The sequence below is a fragment of the Leptidea sinapis genome, chromosome 32 (assembly GCF_905404315.1).
Source record: "Leptidea sinapis chromosome 32, ilLepSina1.1, whole genome shotgun sequence".
Taxonomy (NCBI): domain Eukaryota; kingdom Metazoa; phylum Arthropoda; class Insecta; order Lepidoptera; family Pieridae; genus Leptidea; species Leptidea sinapis.
This window is the reverse complement of record NC_066296.1, coordinates 2,460,800-2,479,243: the sequence shown is the minus strand read 5'-3', so window position 1 is coordinate 2,479,243 and position 18,444 is coordinate 2,460,800. Positions and strand designations below refer to the sequence as shown.

General features: G+C 37.6%; 1 protein-coding gene across 2 annotated transcripts in view; it reads left to right on the top strand.

Annotated features, from left to right (window-relative positions):
* Positions 1 to 18,444, top strand: part of LOC126974546 (synaptic vesicle glycoprotein 2B-like) — a 31,776-nt gene that overhangs the window by 12,305 nt on the left and 1,027 nt on the right. For both annotated transcript variants that reach the window (XM_050822070.1, XM_050822069.1), the window contains 5 exons: positions 9,420 to 9,568; positions 10,844 to 10,970; positions 12,814 to 12,948; positions 13,555 to 13,700; positions 14,814 to 14,941. In XM_050822070.1, the coding sequence (XP_050678027.1) occupies positions 9,420 to 9,568; positions 10,844 to 10,970; positions 12,814 to 12,948; positions 13,555 to 13,700; positions 14,814 to 14,941 (685 nt within the window). The remainder of the gene's footprint in view (positions 1 to 9,419; positions 9,569 to 10,843; positions 10,971 to 12,813; positions 12,949 to 13,554; positions 13,701 to 14,813; positions 14,942 to 18,444) is intronic.

Below are 18,444 nucleotides of genomic sequence, written 5' to 3'. Positions count from 1 at the left end.
ACCAGCTAAATAAAGGGTCTTTCAATAAGGGCTTCCTGTCTTCAAATTTAAATAAAACAAAATTTGTGTTAGATATCATCAACAATTTTTATTCGTTTGAAAGGCCTATCGATGCCATTATGTGTGGAATATAACATCGTTCAAATGTCCGCCCTCTGGGTGGCGCGCATCCGAAATGTCCAATTTTCTATGACGCTGGTGCATAAATCAGGCTGAATTTGACCGATGGCATGGGTTATGTTGGCTTTGAGGGCCACTGTGGTTTGTGGCTTATTCGCATAGACTTGCGACTTAAGAAAACCCCACAAGAAATAGTCTAATGGGGTCAAATCGCACGATCTCGGTGGCCAGTTCACATCATCTCCACGTGAGATGACCATGCCATCGAACCGCTCATGCAGAATGTCCAATGTGGCATGAGCTGTGTGACACGTAGCGCCGTCCTGTTGAAACCACATGTCGTTGGTGTCCATATCATCCAATTCAGGCCAAAAGAAGTTGGTAATCATCGACCTATAGCGCTCTCCGTTTACGGTGATGGCCTGGCCAACGTCATTTTCAAAGAAATATGGACCGATGATGCCGCCAGCCCAAAATCCACACCAAACAGTGACTTTTTCGGGATGCATTGGACGCTCTTGGATCTCATGTGGATTTGTATCGGCCCAAATTCGACAATTTTGTTTGTTCACGTACCCATTCATCCAGAAATGGGCCTCATCGCTGAAGATGATTTTTCGATGAAAATAAGGGTCAGTTGCCAACTGCTCCAGAGCCCATTCAGCGAACACAAGTCTTTGTCTATGGTCGTTTACCTTCAGCTCCTGGGTCAGTTGAATTTTGTACGGGTGCAGGGCCAAGTCACGACGCAAAATTCGCCAAGTTGTGGTCTGTGAAAGGCCGAGTTCTTGTGAGCGACGCGATTCTCTACTGCTTCGGATTCTCCTGCATGCTCTCACGGAGAGCGGCGATGTTTTCGGTAGATCTTGCGTTTCGTCGACGTACGGATGTTGGTTGATCGTTTACTGAACCAGTGGACTCAAATTTATCCACCACACTGCGAATAGTCCTCTCGGTAGGACGATTATGGCGCCCGTAAAATGGGCGAAGCGCGCGGAACGTTGCCCGAACAGAACACCCATTTTGATAAAACAATGTTATCATTTGCACGTGTTGTTGAACGCTATATCCATCCATGGTGATTTGGCAAAACAGACTGAATAAATGACAGCCAATTTGACAGATGTAGCTTCAACAAGATGGCCGCTATCAACTGTAAGAGTTCGGAAGTCCCTATTGAAAGACCCTATACAAGATAGGCTGCAACTCCACGAGGATATGTACTCAGCATGATTAGCATAAATTAATAACTATGCAAATACAACAGTAATAGTGATTTTAAAACTAACTTTAGGTAATGTAGTATTATAAAAGAAAAAGATAGAGAAAATATATATTTGGACAAATAGAAGTGAATAAGTATGGTAGTTATTTAAGATGCTTTTTTAAAAATTTAAACTAATTAAGGAATTTATATAAACTATATTTCCATTTACAAACAGATGAACTGTAGATATCAGGTACTTCACTGATTTCGAGTAGTAGTGCATTGTATTGACGACAAATTCTGTAGATAGGGTTATGGAAGGACACGTTATTATTGCAGAACGGAATGATAAAAGGCTGTTCATGTCTTGAAGACCGATTGGCAACTCTTAGATGAATATTCGACAAGAGGGAAGTAGAAAAAGTGCCATCGAGTATTTTGTATAAAGTCGTTGGGCCGTTAGGATGCTGTTGTAGAAGTGATTCTAGTAGCTTCCCAAAATACATTGATGAACTGAAAACTTTGAAATAAATTTTTATGACAGAAGGTTCAAGCAAGTTTATATTAAAATCTCCACAATCATCTCCTCTCCTGCTAACGGGAATGGTTTTCCTATACAATAACGGTACTTCCACCTCTTGCTGTATTATGGGGATGTAAGGCATGGTAAATTTTGTAGTCTTTGAAGTTAATTTAAGAGTGCGTCGTGAAATGTGTTTCGGATATTAGATACACATCAATATTTTCCATATCGAGGATTACCTGCAATTCATTTTGCTGTTTAAGTAATCCATTTGCTTTCCACGCCATTATTTTAAGCGGTGTATCATTTGTTTTGCTTGAATATAGCTTTCATAGTGCTATTTTAATTTTTTTTTCTGTTTTCAATCTGATTTAGAAACTGTGTGGGGTTCCTCGGATGCTTTTTTTATATTCACAGAAACCTTGGCATACGTCTTTTTATTACATACTGTATTCGTATTTATTGTAGGCTTATATTAGACTTATTTGAAATATTTTGCACTTCACTTCCGTCATTTTGTTGTCTAGCATAGATGGTCTTTTAGTATTCTTGTTTCTTAATTTGCAGGATTTCTTTAGCAATAACATTTCCTCTGGAATTAGTGGGATGTGGGGCTCCACAGTGAACGCACTTTGGTTTCTCATCTTTAGGTTTCTTGCAGTCTTTGGTGTGATGTTTTTCAGTGCATTTAACACATCTAGGCTCTTTAGAGCAGTATTTTTGGATATCTTCATATGCCTGACATCTTTTGCACTGTGGGATTAATTAAGTGCTATTTAATGGCTGTATATCAATAGCACAACCGAATATACTTTTATATAATAAATTTTATTTATGTCTTCGCTATTGGCGAATGTTAGCATGAACATAATATTAAGTGGCTCTTCCGTTTTCCAACTCAGCTTATTCACTGCTTCAGTGATTTTAAATCCCTTTATTTGTTGCTCCTCGACTATTCTAGCTGCCTTGCATGTATGATGCAACTTTTTCGCCATAACTCTTACTGACTTCTCTTGTTTATTTTCATTATAACGCCAAAGACAAGTATTTGCAGCAAGTAGGTCGGTTAGTGATCGGTATGACTCACCATCTACAGCATTAATCTTTACTGCATCACCATACATCATCTTGATATTAAATTTATCAACTGACTCTCTGACAAAAATTAATGAATTTTCGGTCATTTTGAATACCATTGACTATAATAATTGGAGGTGGCTGTGGGGTTCTCTTTGGTTTTTCTGATGTATTTTTGTTTTTTTTGTCGTTGGGCTTGACTTGAACAGATGAGTAGTTCAATTTTCTCTTCATCCTTGTTTTCACCAGAGTCCAATCAGTTTCTCTGGCTAGGTCTTCTTCATCCATGCTATAATGAACACTGGCTACAGAAGTTTCCATGGTTTGCTGAGTACTATTGTTAGTCTCAGCAAAACATTTGAGTTGCACTTTAAGAATTTCTATTTGACTTTGATTGACTTACATTGACAAGACTCTGGATTTTTACTTGCTGGTCTCTCTCTTCAGTAAACCGTCTGTAGAGTAAATTTTCCGTCTCCGTAGTGAGCTTTACACTAGAGCTCGGAGAATCTTTCTTTGGTCTCGAATCGATTATTTTAATAAAATTTAATAACCAACTTCGCCTAAAGTTGATAGTTCGTCATTAATAATTATTAAATATATTGCAAAGTCGATGAACTGGATCGCGTGAAGGCCGTCGCCGGGCGGCGACAGTGTTGTGATGCGTTTGCGCTTTACCCGGCGCATTTACCTACGTGTGATCGCGAGCATCGCAACTGCTCCCAGCGAAAATTGAACGATTACTAACATGTAACAGTTGATATGACAAAAAACAATTTACCTAAAATTGCAAAATATCTTAGAATATCGACACTAATTCTAAGGACTTTGCAATTTTAGATAGTTAGGTTTGCATCAATAACTGTCAGTGTAATTTATTGAGAAATTTGTCATCTATTATAAAAAGTGTAATCGTGGTCCAGTTGTATCTTACTTTAGTGCGTATTATATCTATTGTTTTGAAAAAGTGTTTTTGAAGTCGGTTGTTTTTTGTATTTTTTTTTTTGTTTTGACATGTCGATACTAAAGCCTTAACGCTTCATTAAACATTTTTTTAAACAAAACGATAAAGATAACAAAATCAAAATGTTTTTATCTTACAGAACTACATATATTAAGTGGTATCATATAAACGATAACAATTATGTGTACAACGTTAATTATCTCTGTGATGTTTTCCTTGTGTCATACTGAGATTTGAAAAATACACAATATTAAGTCCCTGTCGTTTTCAAACACAAGCACGTTTCGTAACATCTGATAGCATTTTATTAGTAATCTGTCGTTTCTTGTTATTGCCAGAGTATTATTGGAAGTATTTTTGATTGCTATGATTGACTTAAAATATGTTATTACCACGGACGAGTAAAATAAGTAGGACTCTGTGTCACCTTACATAATAGTGAGGCACCAAAACAAGCCAGTAAACGTGAAAATACATAGCCCTACGCATACACTAACACTAATACAAGCCGATCGGCCACCATTATGAGATTTGCCATCGTCTGTGACAGATCAGTTTGCGTCGCAATAAAATATTTTAAAAAGCCGGCGTGAAGTAGAGGCCCAGTGTCGCTATTTTTGTATAGGTTGGTGTGGAGGACCGGAGATATTTAATAATTATTTGCCGCATACCTGGATATGTGTGTACGTTAGGGAGGATATCTACTGTCGCCATCTCGGAAATTTTGAGGGTAAAGACCTGTATACTCTCTGGCTGCGTGTAGAACTTGAGGACCGCGTCCGCATCTATGCGTGTCTTCAGGTCCCATAGTGGTAACGCAGAAACGGATCATCACATGGGCTGCGTTCAAGCGGCAATTGACGACGTACTTGCACAGATCCCCTTCGCTGAAATCGTAGTCTTGGGTGATTTTAACGGGCCCAATGCCGACTGGCTTGGGTCACGTACAACAGACTACGCAGGGTGCTCTGTGCATAATTTTACATTGGCGTATGGTCTGTCCCAGTTGGTTAGGTCGCCAACGCGGCTCCCAGATTTGGATAGCCATATATGCCGTCCTTATTAGATCTTCTGTTGACTACACATCCCAATAGTTACCAGGTCTCTGTCAACGCCCCTTTCGGAATATCCGGCCATTGCCTGGTCAGGAGTGCAGTGCCTATTCGATTCCCACGTCGCAGACCACCAGCAACCCGCCGAGTTTGACACTATAAGTCAGCAGATTGGGATAGGATGCGTTCCTTTTTTGCATCCTACCCTTGGGGCAAGGTTTGTTTCCCTTCGGATGATTCCAGTGCCTGCTCCGTTGCAGTAGCCGATGTGATACTACAGGGCAATGATATTTTTATACCAAGCTCTGCAGTACCGATCGGTGGCAGATCAGAGCCATGGTTCGATGCGTCAGTTAAAGCAGCATCAGACTGCAAAAAACAGGCGTATCGAACTTGGGTTGCAGCTCTGGGCTCAAAGGATCCGAACTGCAAATTCCTAAAGAGGAAATATAACCGTGCCTCCAGATTTTAAGCGGCAAATCGCCCGTGCGAAATCGAAGCACGTCGTCAAAATCGGCGAGCAGCTTTCCAGTTACCCGACCAGAACACGCAAGTTCTGGTCGTTGTCGGAAGCTGCTCTTGGTAACTTCAACCAGCCGTCCCTGCCGCCGTCCATGAGGAATGACACCCTGGCCCATACGGCAAAAGAGAAAGCCGATCTCTTGTGCACTCTTTTCGCCTCCAACTCGACTCTTGACGACAACGGAAAAACACCGCCGACCATCCCGCGGTGTCAGAGCTCTATGCCTGAAGTACAGTTCGGACAGAAAACTGTTAGGCGAGCTCAATTTTCGTTGGACGTCAGAAAGTCGAGCGGGCCGGATAGCATTTCTTCAATCGTGCTTAGAACGTGTGCCCCTGAGTTGACGCCGGTGCTAACGCGTTTATTCCGGCACTCATATACAAACAGCGTAGTCCCTGTCTCATGGAAGTCAGTCAAAAAAAGGAGACAGCTTGGATCCGGCAAATTACAGGCCTATATCTATTACCTCCCTGCTCTCTAAAATCACGGAGAGCATAATTAACCGGCAGGTCTTGGTATACCTAGAGGGTCACGGGTTGATCAACGACCGACAGTACGGCTTTTGCCATGGTCGATCGGCAGTTGATCTTTTGGAATACCTAACACATAGATGGGCGGCGGCTTTCGAAAGCAAAGGGGAAGGCCTGGCAGTTAGCCTGGATATAGCGAAGGCCTTAGATCGTGTATGGCACAAGGCGCTTCTCGAAAATCTTCCATCATTTGGACTTCCCGAGAGCTTTTGCAAGTGGACCTCCAGCTTCCTCACTGGGCGCAGCATACAGGTTGTTATCGACGGTTATTGCTCGAATTCCAAGCCCGTGAACGCTGGAGTGCCCCAAGGCTGTGTACTATCTGTATCTTTGGTATATCAATGATATGTTGGACACCTCCAACATTGCTATGCAGACGACAGCACGGGTGATGCCGTATACACGGGCCATGCAGGTCTCCCTAGAGAAATCGTCGACCAGTGCCGGGAGAAACTTATGTCTTCCATCGAGTCCTCTCTTGAAAAGGTCGCCCAATGGGGTAAATTGAACATTGTTCAATTTAACCCCCAGAAGACTCAAGTTTGGCGTTTACCACTAAAAAAAACACATTTGTCGTATCACAAACGATAACACTTCCCTTACAGCCTCGCCTAGTATCGGAATACTAGGTCTCGAAATCTCGAGCGATTGCCAATTCCGCGGCCATCTAAAGAGCAAACTCAAATTGGCTTCGAAGCCGGCCCATATTCTAGCGCTGTGCAAAGCGCAGGTCCGACCACATATGGAGTATTGCTGTTATCTGTGTTCTGGCGCACCTCAGTATCTGCTCGATCCATTTCACCACATGCATTGCCGAGCAGATCGAATTGTCGGTGACCAAGTTCTCTGTGAACGGCTGGATCACTTGGCGTTATGTAGAGACATCGCTTCATTGTGTGTCTTCTACCGCATGTATCACGGGAAGTGTTCCGAAGAGCTGTTTTACATGATTCTCTTTTCCATAAAAAAAAAGAATCTAACGACACGTTTGAAGCTAAAATCCATCGTTATTCATCATTATAAGCCCATCTCAATTTTGTCCGTATTCGCGAAGTTATTCGAAGTATTGCTCTATCCATATTTAAACAGCCATATAAAACAACTTCTCGTACATGAGCAACATGGATTCACTCAATCCCGTTCAACGAGCACTAACTTGGTTGTATACCATAATGAAATAGTAAATGCAGTTGATGCTGGTATACAAGAAAGCGCTATTTACATGGACTTTGCAAAAGCCTTCGATAGAGTTAGCCATATTATTTTAATGCAAAAATTAAAGTTATATGGAATAAGCGGGACGCTTTTGGAATGGTTTAATTCCTACTTATCGAACAGAACTCAATACGTAGCGGTGAAGGGCCTAAAATCCGACAATAACGCAGTGATCTCAGGAGTACCTCAGGGTTCTCCTTTGGGGCCATGGCTGTTCAATTTATTTATAAATGATATTGTATCTCACATCCAACACAGTACCACTTATCTCTTTGCAGATGACCTGATGTTAAGCCCTTTAGATTGCGATTTATTACAAGAAGATCTTAATGCAATATAAAAATGGTGTACTAGTAATAAAATGACATTGAACACAAGTAAATGTTACTCTATCACATTCACTCGCAACCGCGATATACTCAGAACTCAATATAGCATTAATGGTTTAGTTCTAGAGGATAAAACTGATATTAGAGACTTAGGGGTTTTTTTTGATAACAAATTAACGTTTCTGGCTCATATTGATAATGTTATTAATAAATCTTCAAAAATGCTAGGCTTCATCATCCGTAACTGTAAAAAAATCCGCGATCCAACAACTAAAATAACCCTGTATAATGCTTATGTGCGCAGTAATCTAGAATACTGTAGCATCGTTTGGTCTCCTCAATACAACATTCACCAATTAAGAGTTGAACGCATTCAGAAACGGTTCTTATGGCACCTTGCTTTTTCTTGTGGGGTACATAAGCAATTGCCATCTTACTGCGATAAGTTGAAACACTTTAACTTGAAAAGTCTTTCTGTTCGACGACAAATGCTAGATCTAATATTTTTATACAAAATAATTAGAAATCAGTTCGACAGTCCATCACTCGTGCACTCCATCAGCTTACGAGTTCCCCGCCGAGTACCAAGGCGTGCGCAGGTCGGAGCTGGCCTGTTCCATCAGCCATTTGCCAAAACTAACCTTAAGCAATTTTCTGCCATATCACGTCTATCAAGAACTTATAACTCCATCTGTGGTGAAGAAGATATTTTTAAAGATTCTTTACCTGCTTTTAAAATAAATATTACGAGAATGTTAGGCGCCAAAATATGATTAATATTCTTCTTCTTCTTTTTTTTCCTTCTTTTCAAATTCGTATCTTGATTTTATAATTTTTCCTTTATTTTATAGAATTGTTTTCTTGGTGTCACGGAAGCAAAGACTGTGCATGTTGTGACACCTTAATTTGTTGTACATTCAACTCATTATTTGTTAATATTTGATATATTTTAAGCATATTAGAATGTAACAACTACTGGTTGTCCTATAAATAAATACATAAGTACTCTCGAAAATCACTACCCTTTTTCTGGCTCAATCAGATAATTAATTATTGAAAATTATTTTTTCTCGATACATAATAACCATAAAAATTGCGAAAAAGAAAGCAAACATTACAAAAATTCATAGTAACAGATAACATTTTTAGTAATTTAGTTGCCAACACAATATTTAATCTAAATAATATATTATATGAAATTATACACTAAAAACGTGTTGTTATAAGATAGAAGCTATGAGAGCTCTAGGCAGAAAGGATACGTCATGTCAATGTTATAAAAAATAAAGAGTGTATACAGCATTTTGTATTTATTTCAGTTTTTATTCGTATAAAAAAACATAGCCAGTTTCCGTCTATCTGTCATTTGAACTGGGTAATTAAATTAGCTTTCCATGTGCATGTGTGCCCAGGGTATATGATGATATGCCGCACATCAATGACATTCATTGCTATGCAAACTACAGAGTAAAAGCTAGATAGCATTTTATGTTGAGTATTTCGACGGTAATGCCAGGTGGTTTACGTAAGGAATTCAGCTGTTAGATTTAATTTGAACAACTCCTCCGAACACTTTATGTCATATGCGGGAGGAGAGCCAAAGATATCACAAAATCATTTGTTATCTCCAGTATTCCTGAACCGATTCGCCTCAGGGACGTTCAAGCTCTACCTAACTTTGAAAAGCCAAGAAGGCCTTGATGTCATTGCAGATGTTTATGGGAGGTGCCTTAAACTTTAAAATCAATTCAGCCACTCATCCTTTTGTCTCCAATAATTTAATCTAATCTAACCTAATCTCTAAACGTCGTTTACAAGACCTTACATTTCCCTTCTCTATTCCTATTATATATATATTATATTAACGTTTTTTTTTTAGGTGGAGTCAGTTTTATTAGGAGAATCCACTGCCAAGGAACAAACAAGTTTGTGGTCTTCATTTACCGCTCAGACGCTGCCATTGTTTAAGCCACCACTTCTCAAGAGTACAATTCTCTTATCTTCTATGTTCATCATTGTTTACCTTGGGTATTTATGAAGTTTTTTTAGTTTATGGTACCTTTATCAAACAATTTTTTTGTATATTCAATATAAAACATAGCAATACCTATGTCGCCAGTTTAACTGCTTGGATTTAAAGCAGTTTAAAATTAGTCTTTCATTAAAATTTTCTCTTCTTTTAGTACTAATGATTGTCCTCATGTTTCATAAGAAGAAGTTAAGAATTAAAGACCTGTTTTATGTTCAGAGGACAGCGGCTAACAAAACGCAGGTGAAGGTTCATTTGCCTGAGATAAAATACACTGTTTGGTCGTTTTTACATTGGACGACAACGGCAATGACACGATATTGGTATATTGTTAACTCAGACGACAACAATATCGTACGGTAATATCCGTATTTTATGGAAGAGGACAAACGAGCGTACGAATCACCTGATTTTAAGTGTTCACCTCCACCCACATTCTCTTGCAACAATAGAGAAAACACAGATGCGGTGTCGGCCTTTTAGAAAAGTGTACGCGCTTTTTATGGCATACACCAGACCAGAACCTTCAGGCTAAAGATATACTTCCTAAGGCACACACTCGACCAAAGATTAAAGAAAATATACTTCCGAATTCTATACTTTGTATGTGCTAGTAAGGCCAGCTTGAAATATTGCCTTGATTTGTGACCCCCAGTTTTTTCGAAGCCAATTTTTGCTTTGCGATCGATACCCAATATTCCGATACGGGGCAAAATAATAAGTGGAACATTGTAGAAGAGCAGTAATATGACATATTTTTATCTCCTTAGCTTATTAGCCTTAATCTTTTAAATTGCACAAGGTTCATTTTTTAAGTAGGGCTCACCCAACCAGATTTGTGTCTGAAGTATACTTTCTGTATAGAGAGTGTCAAAAGACCCGGCGGTTGATAATTCGAGGCAGATAGGCTTTCTCTGTGTGGGCCAGGGTTTCATTCGCCATGTGAAGCGACATCAGAACGGCAAGCTGAAGTTGCCAAGAGCAGCTTTCGAAAACACTGAGTTTATATTGCTTTGCGATATTCGAGGCGGCAAAATGAGAGCATTTAAGAAGTTGCATTTGCTTTATATTTTCAGATTTATTATTTACTATTTAACATGACATAGTTTTGTAACGAAAATTGTATTATGTTTGTAATAAATTAAAAATGCTTCTAATTCTGAATTAAAACTATTGCGATCTTGTACGGGAGAGGTGACTTAACTCGGCTCGATTCCTCAAGGTCGTTGGCTCAGTCCCCAGCCTTAAATGAATAATAATTTTGTTAATTTCAGATTGCAACCTTTTATAATATGGATGCCGTACATAGCGAACGGATTTGTTCGCTCCCTGAGTACTGACGACGGCACTCGCACGCTCTGTGATATGCTGCGGTACTCACATAATTTAACCATGACGGAGGTAATTTTTGAATCAGAATTAGAGACAGAATTGTTTCTATTACTATTATTATACATATCTATTATTATTTTTATTAAATTAATTTCCATTTATCAAAATCATCAAATGAATGATGATTACATAAAATGGTATAAATAAAAATAAATATTATATATAAAATTTAGGAAGGAAAATATTGTCAAATTAAAATAATAATTATGCATGTAAAAAAAAAGATTAAGTGTTCTGTCTGCTTATTTTATTTATTTTTATTAATATTTTCGGTGGTAGATTAATAATAATCCCTAAAGCGTCTCCGTTTAATAAACTCGGAGTCAAATCACTATCGCTATACGAAATTTTCGTAAGAACGCAACGTGAAAGTATTTAAAAAAAAGGATTATGTGGTTTTATGAAACCACGGTAAAAGTGAAACTTTTTTTCACATTATAGACATTTAACTAAAAATAGGGTGGAGCACTGGCACAAATGAGTAATAGTCTATACACTTCACGGTCAACTGCTGCGAACTATAGGCGCCGCCTGACCGTCACGCGACATGCGACACACAGACGAAAAAGTTTGAGACGATGTAATAAAAGTTTCACTTTAAAATGTTAAAAAAACTATTCTTAAAAAATATTATACAAAAGTATTCTCTAATCGCACGCTCACAAAACCATCAGAACTCTTTCTAAAGATTTCTGTATGATAACATCACTGTGCTTTTGCCGTCGTCAGTTGTAAGTAGACCTGACCTGTAATTCGTATATCCCTACATCGAGAACTCTTAAAAATTTTGGGCTAAATATAACCTAAATTCTCTTCTGTTCGTATAAATAATCACCCCTCTTTCCCGTTTGTGTAGGCTACGATAGCAAGTGGAAAGAAGTGGTCTTTGACTTACATACTTGTTTCGCTTTGTCCACTTTCATTATTCCCTTCATACATGCTCTTCAGTTTAGGGTACTCCTGACCTGGCCTTTTTTCAAAACGTCCCTGATTTGGTCTCGAAACGTCCGACTAGGTCAACCCATTCCAACACTTTCATTCACACTCGCCTAATATACTTTTTCGTCAATCGTTCTTCATTCATTCTCTCGACATGGCCAAACCATCTTAGCATACCTTTCTCAATTTTTGTCACTACATCTTCTTTCAGACCACAACGTTACCTTATCTCACTGTTTCTTATCCTGTCACTCAGTTTAACTCCTAGCATACTTCTTAACGCTCTCATCTCAACTGCATTCAGTATGCTTTCATGTTTCTTCTGCCATACCCAACTTTCACTTCCGTACATGAGTGTCGGAACCACCACCCCCTCATGCACAGCCAAACGGTTCTTGTTAGACACCTTCCGACTGCTCATAAAGAAGTGCAAAGCTCCATTCACCACGTTTCCTGCATTCACTTTTCTTTCAATATCACTCTCACACTTTCCTTTGTTCTGTAACACACACAAATACCACAGTGTCGCTAACAATGAGTCTGCACAGAAAGCTCATGTTCGCTTAGAGGGCAATGGAGAGCACTATGCTGGGAGTTTCCCTGCGAGATCAAATTTGAAATGAGGAGATCCGTAGGAGAACAAAAGTTACCGACATAGCCCAAATGATTGCGCAACTGAAGTGGCAGTGAGCAGGGCACATAGTTCGACAGACAGATGGTGGGACATTAAATTCCTCGAATGACGACCACTTACCGGAAAAAGCGGTGCTGGTAGGCCCCCCACAAGATGGACCGATGATGTGGTCAAGGTAACCGAAATATGTTGGATATTTGGAGATTTTCGTATAGCAGAATGCCAAAAATTTGTTTATTGGATAAAAGTAGCGTTAAAATAAAAAGCTTTTTATTTCAGAAATCGGATTGCAGTTTAAATGAAATCGCAATGACGTCCGTGTTCGTAAACTGCTGTTTCCTCGCCTTACTCAACGGAGTGTTGAGTGTTCTTATCAATATTTTAGGACGAAAACGTTTACTTATAATTCTCCAGGTAAGCAATGGGTATAATATACAATCTCTGGTTACAAAGAACTTACATGGTATGTAATTACCGCCATCCACAATCGACTATTGTTAAACTACACGTTAAACGCCTTCACTATCACTTCAAATCACCCTACATATGTATATATAATTACATTTTTATGAATAACATTTTGTTGATAAGCCTTTTTCAACTACTATTAAAGCTTAACTATCCCCAATCCCTAACTAATTATTCCATAAGTTTTGACTTTTAAAATCACGTGTCTTTGTGTTTTTTTATGACGATAAGGGACGAGACGAAAAGCTTGAAATGAAATTTTGAAAAACCCTGAAATGAAAGAAAAAAAATCTGAGCGGCTCTACAATTGTGGTCGTCACCTTCATACATAAGATGTTAAGTCTCATTTGCCCAGTAATTTCACTAGCTACAGCGCCCTTCAGACCGAAACACAATAATGTTAACACATTACTGCTTAGCGACAGAAAAAGGCGCCATGTGGTACCCATAATCTAGCCGGCATCCTTTGCAAAGGAGCCTCACACTGGTAAAAACTGTGTTTACTTGTATAGATAAAAATGTTTAAAATGTAATATCTAATAATTTTTTCAGATATGTTCTGGCATAGCCGGTATCTGCTTAAACTTCACCCACAATTACATACTAATCGCGTTACTCTTCACTACTTACATCACCAGTGCTGTCAACTTCGGATTTCTCGGAACTTTCACCGTTGATATCTATCCCACTTACGTCAAGTAAGTAATATTTTTGGTATTTATGTATGTTTAAGTAACTATATTGTATTAATTATATCGTTGTCTTGTACCCATAGTACAATCTATGCCTAGTTTGGAGCAAGATAATTTGTGTAAAAGTGTTTCAATATTATTTATTTATTTATTATTATTATTGAAAATTTTATCACAGCATCATATTATGTTTATCATATTGAAGTAAAAACTTCATTAGCGTCGTTGTGATTTGCAAGTCGATGAAACGAAAATCTACAGTAAAAAGAGACACACATAAATTCTTAAGATTTAACGTGGGATAAAATGAGATATGAAGCATTATACAGTGTCTCTTCTGTTCATGGTTTTTTTTTTGCTTTTCATTTCTTTGCCACATACGAGGCCTGGTGGAGTTGCAATTTACCATAATTAGAATGAAGAAGTCCGTGTTGTTGCTTCAAAAATGGAACTCAATACACAACATCGGGAAGGTTATAGTATTTCAGTATTAATTTTAGCTATCTACATTTCTCCCAACTAATCAATAGATACAATTATTGAATTCATTCATGAAAATTAATACACACCAGAAGTATCACGACTTCTTAAAAAAGATCACGATACCAAATGGGAATTTGAATGTAAATTTTGCATCGGATAGAAAATAACGATTTTGGTTATTTTGTTTTAATTTGTTTTAATGTGTGCTTATATATTGAGTTCTTCTTCAAAAGAACCTGTTGAAGTTCAATCATTTACTTATACAGAAAAAATAAATGTATACTAGAACAATGAACCTAAAACTAAAAATTATCAGGCAAGGCTCCGAAGATACTAGCAGAGTTCCCCCATTGTATGGCAAGACTAATTCTTTATCCGAGATAGCTGCCAGCTCTTCGGTCTCCTGTGATGTCGACTAACCATTTTGCTATTTCCTTAAAAAGATTTACAGCGCTAGGACCCCACGGACAAAGGGTCTCAACACCGAATGGGACCCAAAATCATATTCGGAACCTAGACTCCTGTATTTGCATGCTTTAGCTTTTTCAGCCGCTTCACAAGCCGCACCAGCTCTGTTGTTGGTTTTAAATTTTTTGTATCCAGTCACCTGTTAATAATATGTTTATTTCCTTACAGAGCAATGGCTGTGTGTATAACTCTAATGATGGGCCGGGGTAGTTCAGCTATTGGAATCAATCTGCTGAAATCGCTCTTAGTTTATGATTGTGAACTTGCTTTCTATATTTATGGGAGTCTTACATTTTGTGAGTATACTTGAAAATTATTTATAATTACTATATTTTTTCTAAGATCAAGAATCATCAGTTTCTGGATCTCCATTAAAGTATTTCGACACAGAGAATCCATTTTACTAACTGGATAATATTTCACCAGCTACTAATTCAATTTTACAAAAACTCATTTGAATGAAAACTTCAACTACTACACTTTCTTTTAATTCAACTCAATCTTTAATAAGCAATACTAATTCGGGTTCTCTTATACTTGTAAGTAAATTATTTAAATTCAAAGAACGTGAAGATATTGTAGGCCTCTCTGTTGAACGTACCATTGAAATAGCCTGTGCAGAGCTTGATCACGCCATTGTTGTTAGTATATACAGACCCCCAGATGCAGTATATGAATTATTTGAAAGTGTATTGGAGGAGGTTTTATTAAAATTATGTAAGTCGAAGAAGTATATCATGATATGTGGTGATTTTAATATTAATTTATTAGAAAAATCCACCACCAGTATTAGATTCAAATCTTTGTTCAAATCATATGATTTAACCAATATTTTCTTAGAGCCCACTAGAGTAACCGGCACCTCCAAAAGCTGTATTGATAACATATTTTCAAATTATAAACCCATTTCTCACTCTCCCAATAATAAACAAACTGAGTTCAGACCACTTTGGCCAGTTAGCCTCTTTTAATATTGAGGTCAATAAATGTACCAAAATTAAAAAGTTTACGTTTGTTCCTGTGAATAATAGGCGAATAGAGAAATATAGAGGTAATGTGTCAGTTAAACTCTCAAATTTGGATTTATTGAAATATAATATAAATCCTAATGAAATGTATGAGATGCTATTTAAAATAATTAAAACAGAGTTTGCTTCTATATTTACTTCAAAGACAGTCAAATCAGGTGGTCTCTTGTCCTTCAATGATTGGGCAACAGCTGGCATTCATAGGAGCAGACTATAAAGGCTATATGAACTATATAGTGAGAGATCATTATATGATCATTATGCATTTTTTCTCGAGTATGTTAAAAATACTCTAAATTATTTAAAACTGTTTGTTCTATTGCAAAGTCTATGCATATCAGAAAGATAATTAAAAATGCACCGAATAAAATAAAGATGACTTGGAATGTGATTAACTGGGAATCTGGTAGAGTAAAAGACCGCAACATTGAATACAATTTATCAATAAACAATACTATAATTCAATCTCAGCACGAAGTTGCTTCTGCTTTTGAGAAATATTTTTCTGACATTCCAGTTTCTATCACAAGCACTCTTGTCTCCTCCACCAGTGTTGCTGAGTCACTTCTTCTGGATAATGTTAAAGAATGCCAACAAACTTTCAATTTTAGTTTTGTTAGCCCTGGAGAAATAATTAAAACTTTTAAGTCTCTCGACATGAAAAAAACTGCTGATATATGGGGCATTTCTGTTAAAATAATAAGTTCAATAATTGATGTCATAGCACCATATCTTGCAATAGTCTTTAATAATTGTATTAATCATGGCGTGTTTCCTGGCCTTATGAAACATAGTAAAATAACACCAATATTTAAGTCGGGTTGCTCTTCTGACCCGAATAACTATCGTCCTGTGTCAGTTATGCCGACCCTTAGTAAAATTTTTGAAAAAATAATTTTAAGCCAAATGCTTACTTACTTTAACTCTCATAAGTTACTTCATTTGAAACAATTTGGCTTTACTAAGGGACGTTCAACAACGGATGCAGGTGTTGAGCTAATTAAGAATATTTTTGATGCCTGGGAGGAATCGCAGAATGCACTTGGCATCTTCAGTCAGGAACCACTATGGCATAAACGGAACTGCGCTCGATCTTCTGACTTCATATCTAAACAATAGAATTCAGAGGGTTGACGTGAATGGCAAGAGATCTCCTGGGACTCTTCTAAGTATGGGGGTACCACAAGGGTCTATTCTTGGACCGTTCCTCTTCCTTATCTATATAAATGATCTTCCTAATCTTATAGAGAAAAAACATAAGGTAGTATTGTTTGCGGACGACACTTCACTGATTTTCAAACTGAAAAGAAACCAAGCTATGTATGACGAAGTGAACGATATTTTATCTGACATCGTGTACTGGTTTAGCGCTATTAACCTATTGTTAAATAGAAAGAAAACTAAATACATTAAATTTACCGTACCAAATATCAAAAATGTAAATGCAAATGTTTTGTTATACTGAGAGGTGATAGAACCGGTGGAATCTGCTATATTTCTTGGCATAACTCTAGATTCCAAATTACAATGGGGCCCCCATATTGAAGGATTGGCGAACAGACTTAGTTCTGCAGCATACGCGGTTAAAAAGATTAGACAATTAAGTGACATAGATGCGGCGCGACTAGTATACTTAAGTTATTTCCATAGTATTATGTCCTATGGTATATTGCTATGGGGCAACGCTGCCGATATTAATACAATATTTGTGCTGCAGAAGAGGGCTATTCGCGCTATTAATAACCTAGGTCCTAAAGAATCATTGAGAGCAAAATTAAAGGAAATTAACATCTTGACTGTTGCTTCTCAATATATTTTTGATAATGTAATGTATGTTCATAGGCACATAAGTGAATTTGCCAGAAACTGTCATAACCATAATGTTAAAACCAGGAACAGACATAAACTTATGATGCCTACTACTCGGCTAAGTCGAGTTAGTAAGTATTTTGTGGGGCGATGTATATGCTTTTACAACAAGATCCTAGAAAATGTTCAAAACAAAAGTATAACGTTATTCAAAAGAATTGTTAAAAAACGTTTGTGTGGTAAAGGTTACTATAACATAAATGACTTTCTTAATGATACCACAGATTGGGAATGGAGTGACCGCCCTCAGGCTATTAAATAATAAGTTAAATTGTACAATATTACTTTGTAAACATATTAATTCGATGAAAAAAAAAGCCCGCTGAGTTTATTGCGCCCATTTTTCTCAGGTCTGAAGCATTCATTTTGGAATGGGTGGTAGTTTTTGGACTTTTAATAAGTGATTTCACATCCTATTTTGAATAAAAATATTTGAATTTGAATTTAATGTCAAACACTCGCCCCTCGTTGCAACATGAAGGATTGGTGAGCTAATTCAGTAAATTCCATGTCCGTGCTATGAACATAATAACAGGCAAAGAAAGAAAAATTGTACGGAGTTTTAAATATAATCATCATTAGTCGGAAGACGGCCACTGCTGGACAAAGGCCTTACCCAAAGATTTCTACGACGATCTGTCCTGCGCTGCCCTCATCCAACGTCTTCCGGCGTTTTTGACCAGATCGTCGGTCCATCTTGTGGGGGGCCAACCAAAACTGCGTCTTCCGTTCCGTGGTCGGAATATCGAAGTGATCGGACAGACTGGGATTATATTATGATTATTTTATAGCAATAGCAATGACAATACAATATTCTATGATTTATTAAAAAGAGCGTAAAAAAAGAATGCTGGTAGAGTTTCTTGCGCCACTTCGTCTCTTTCAGAGGACCATTTCTTTCC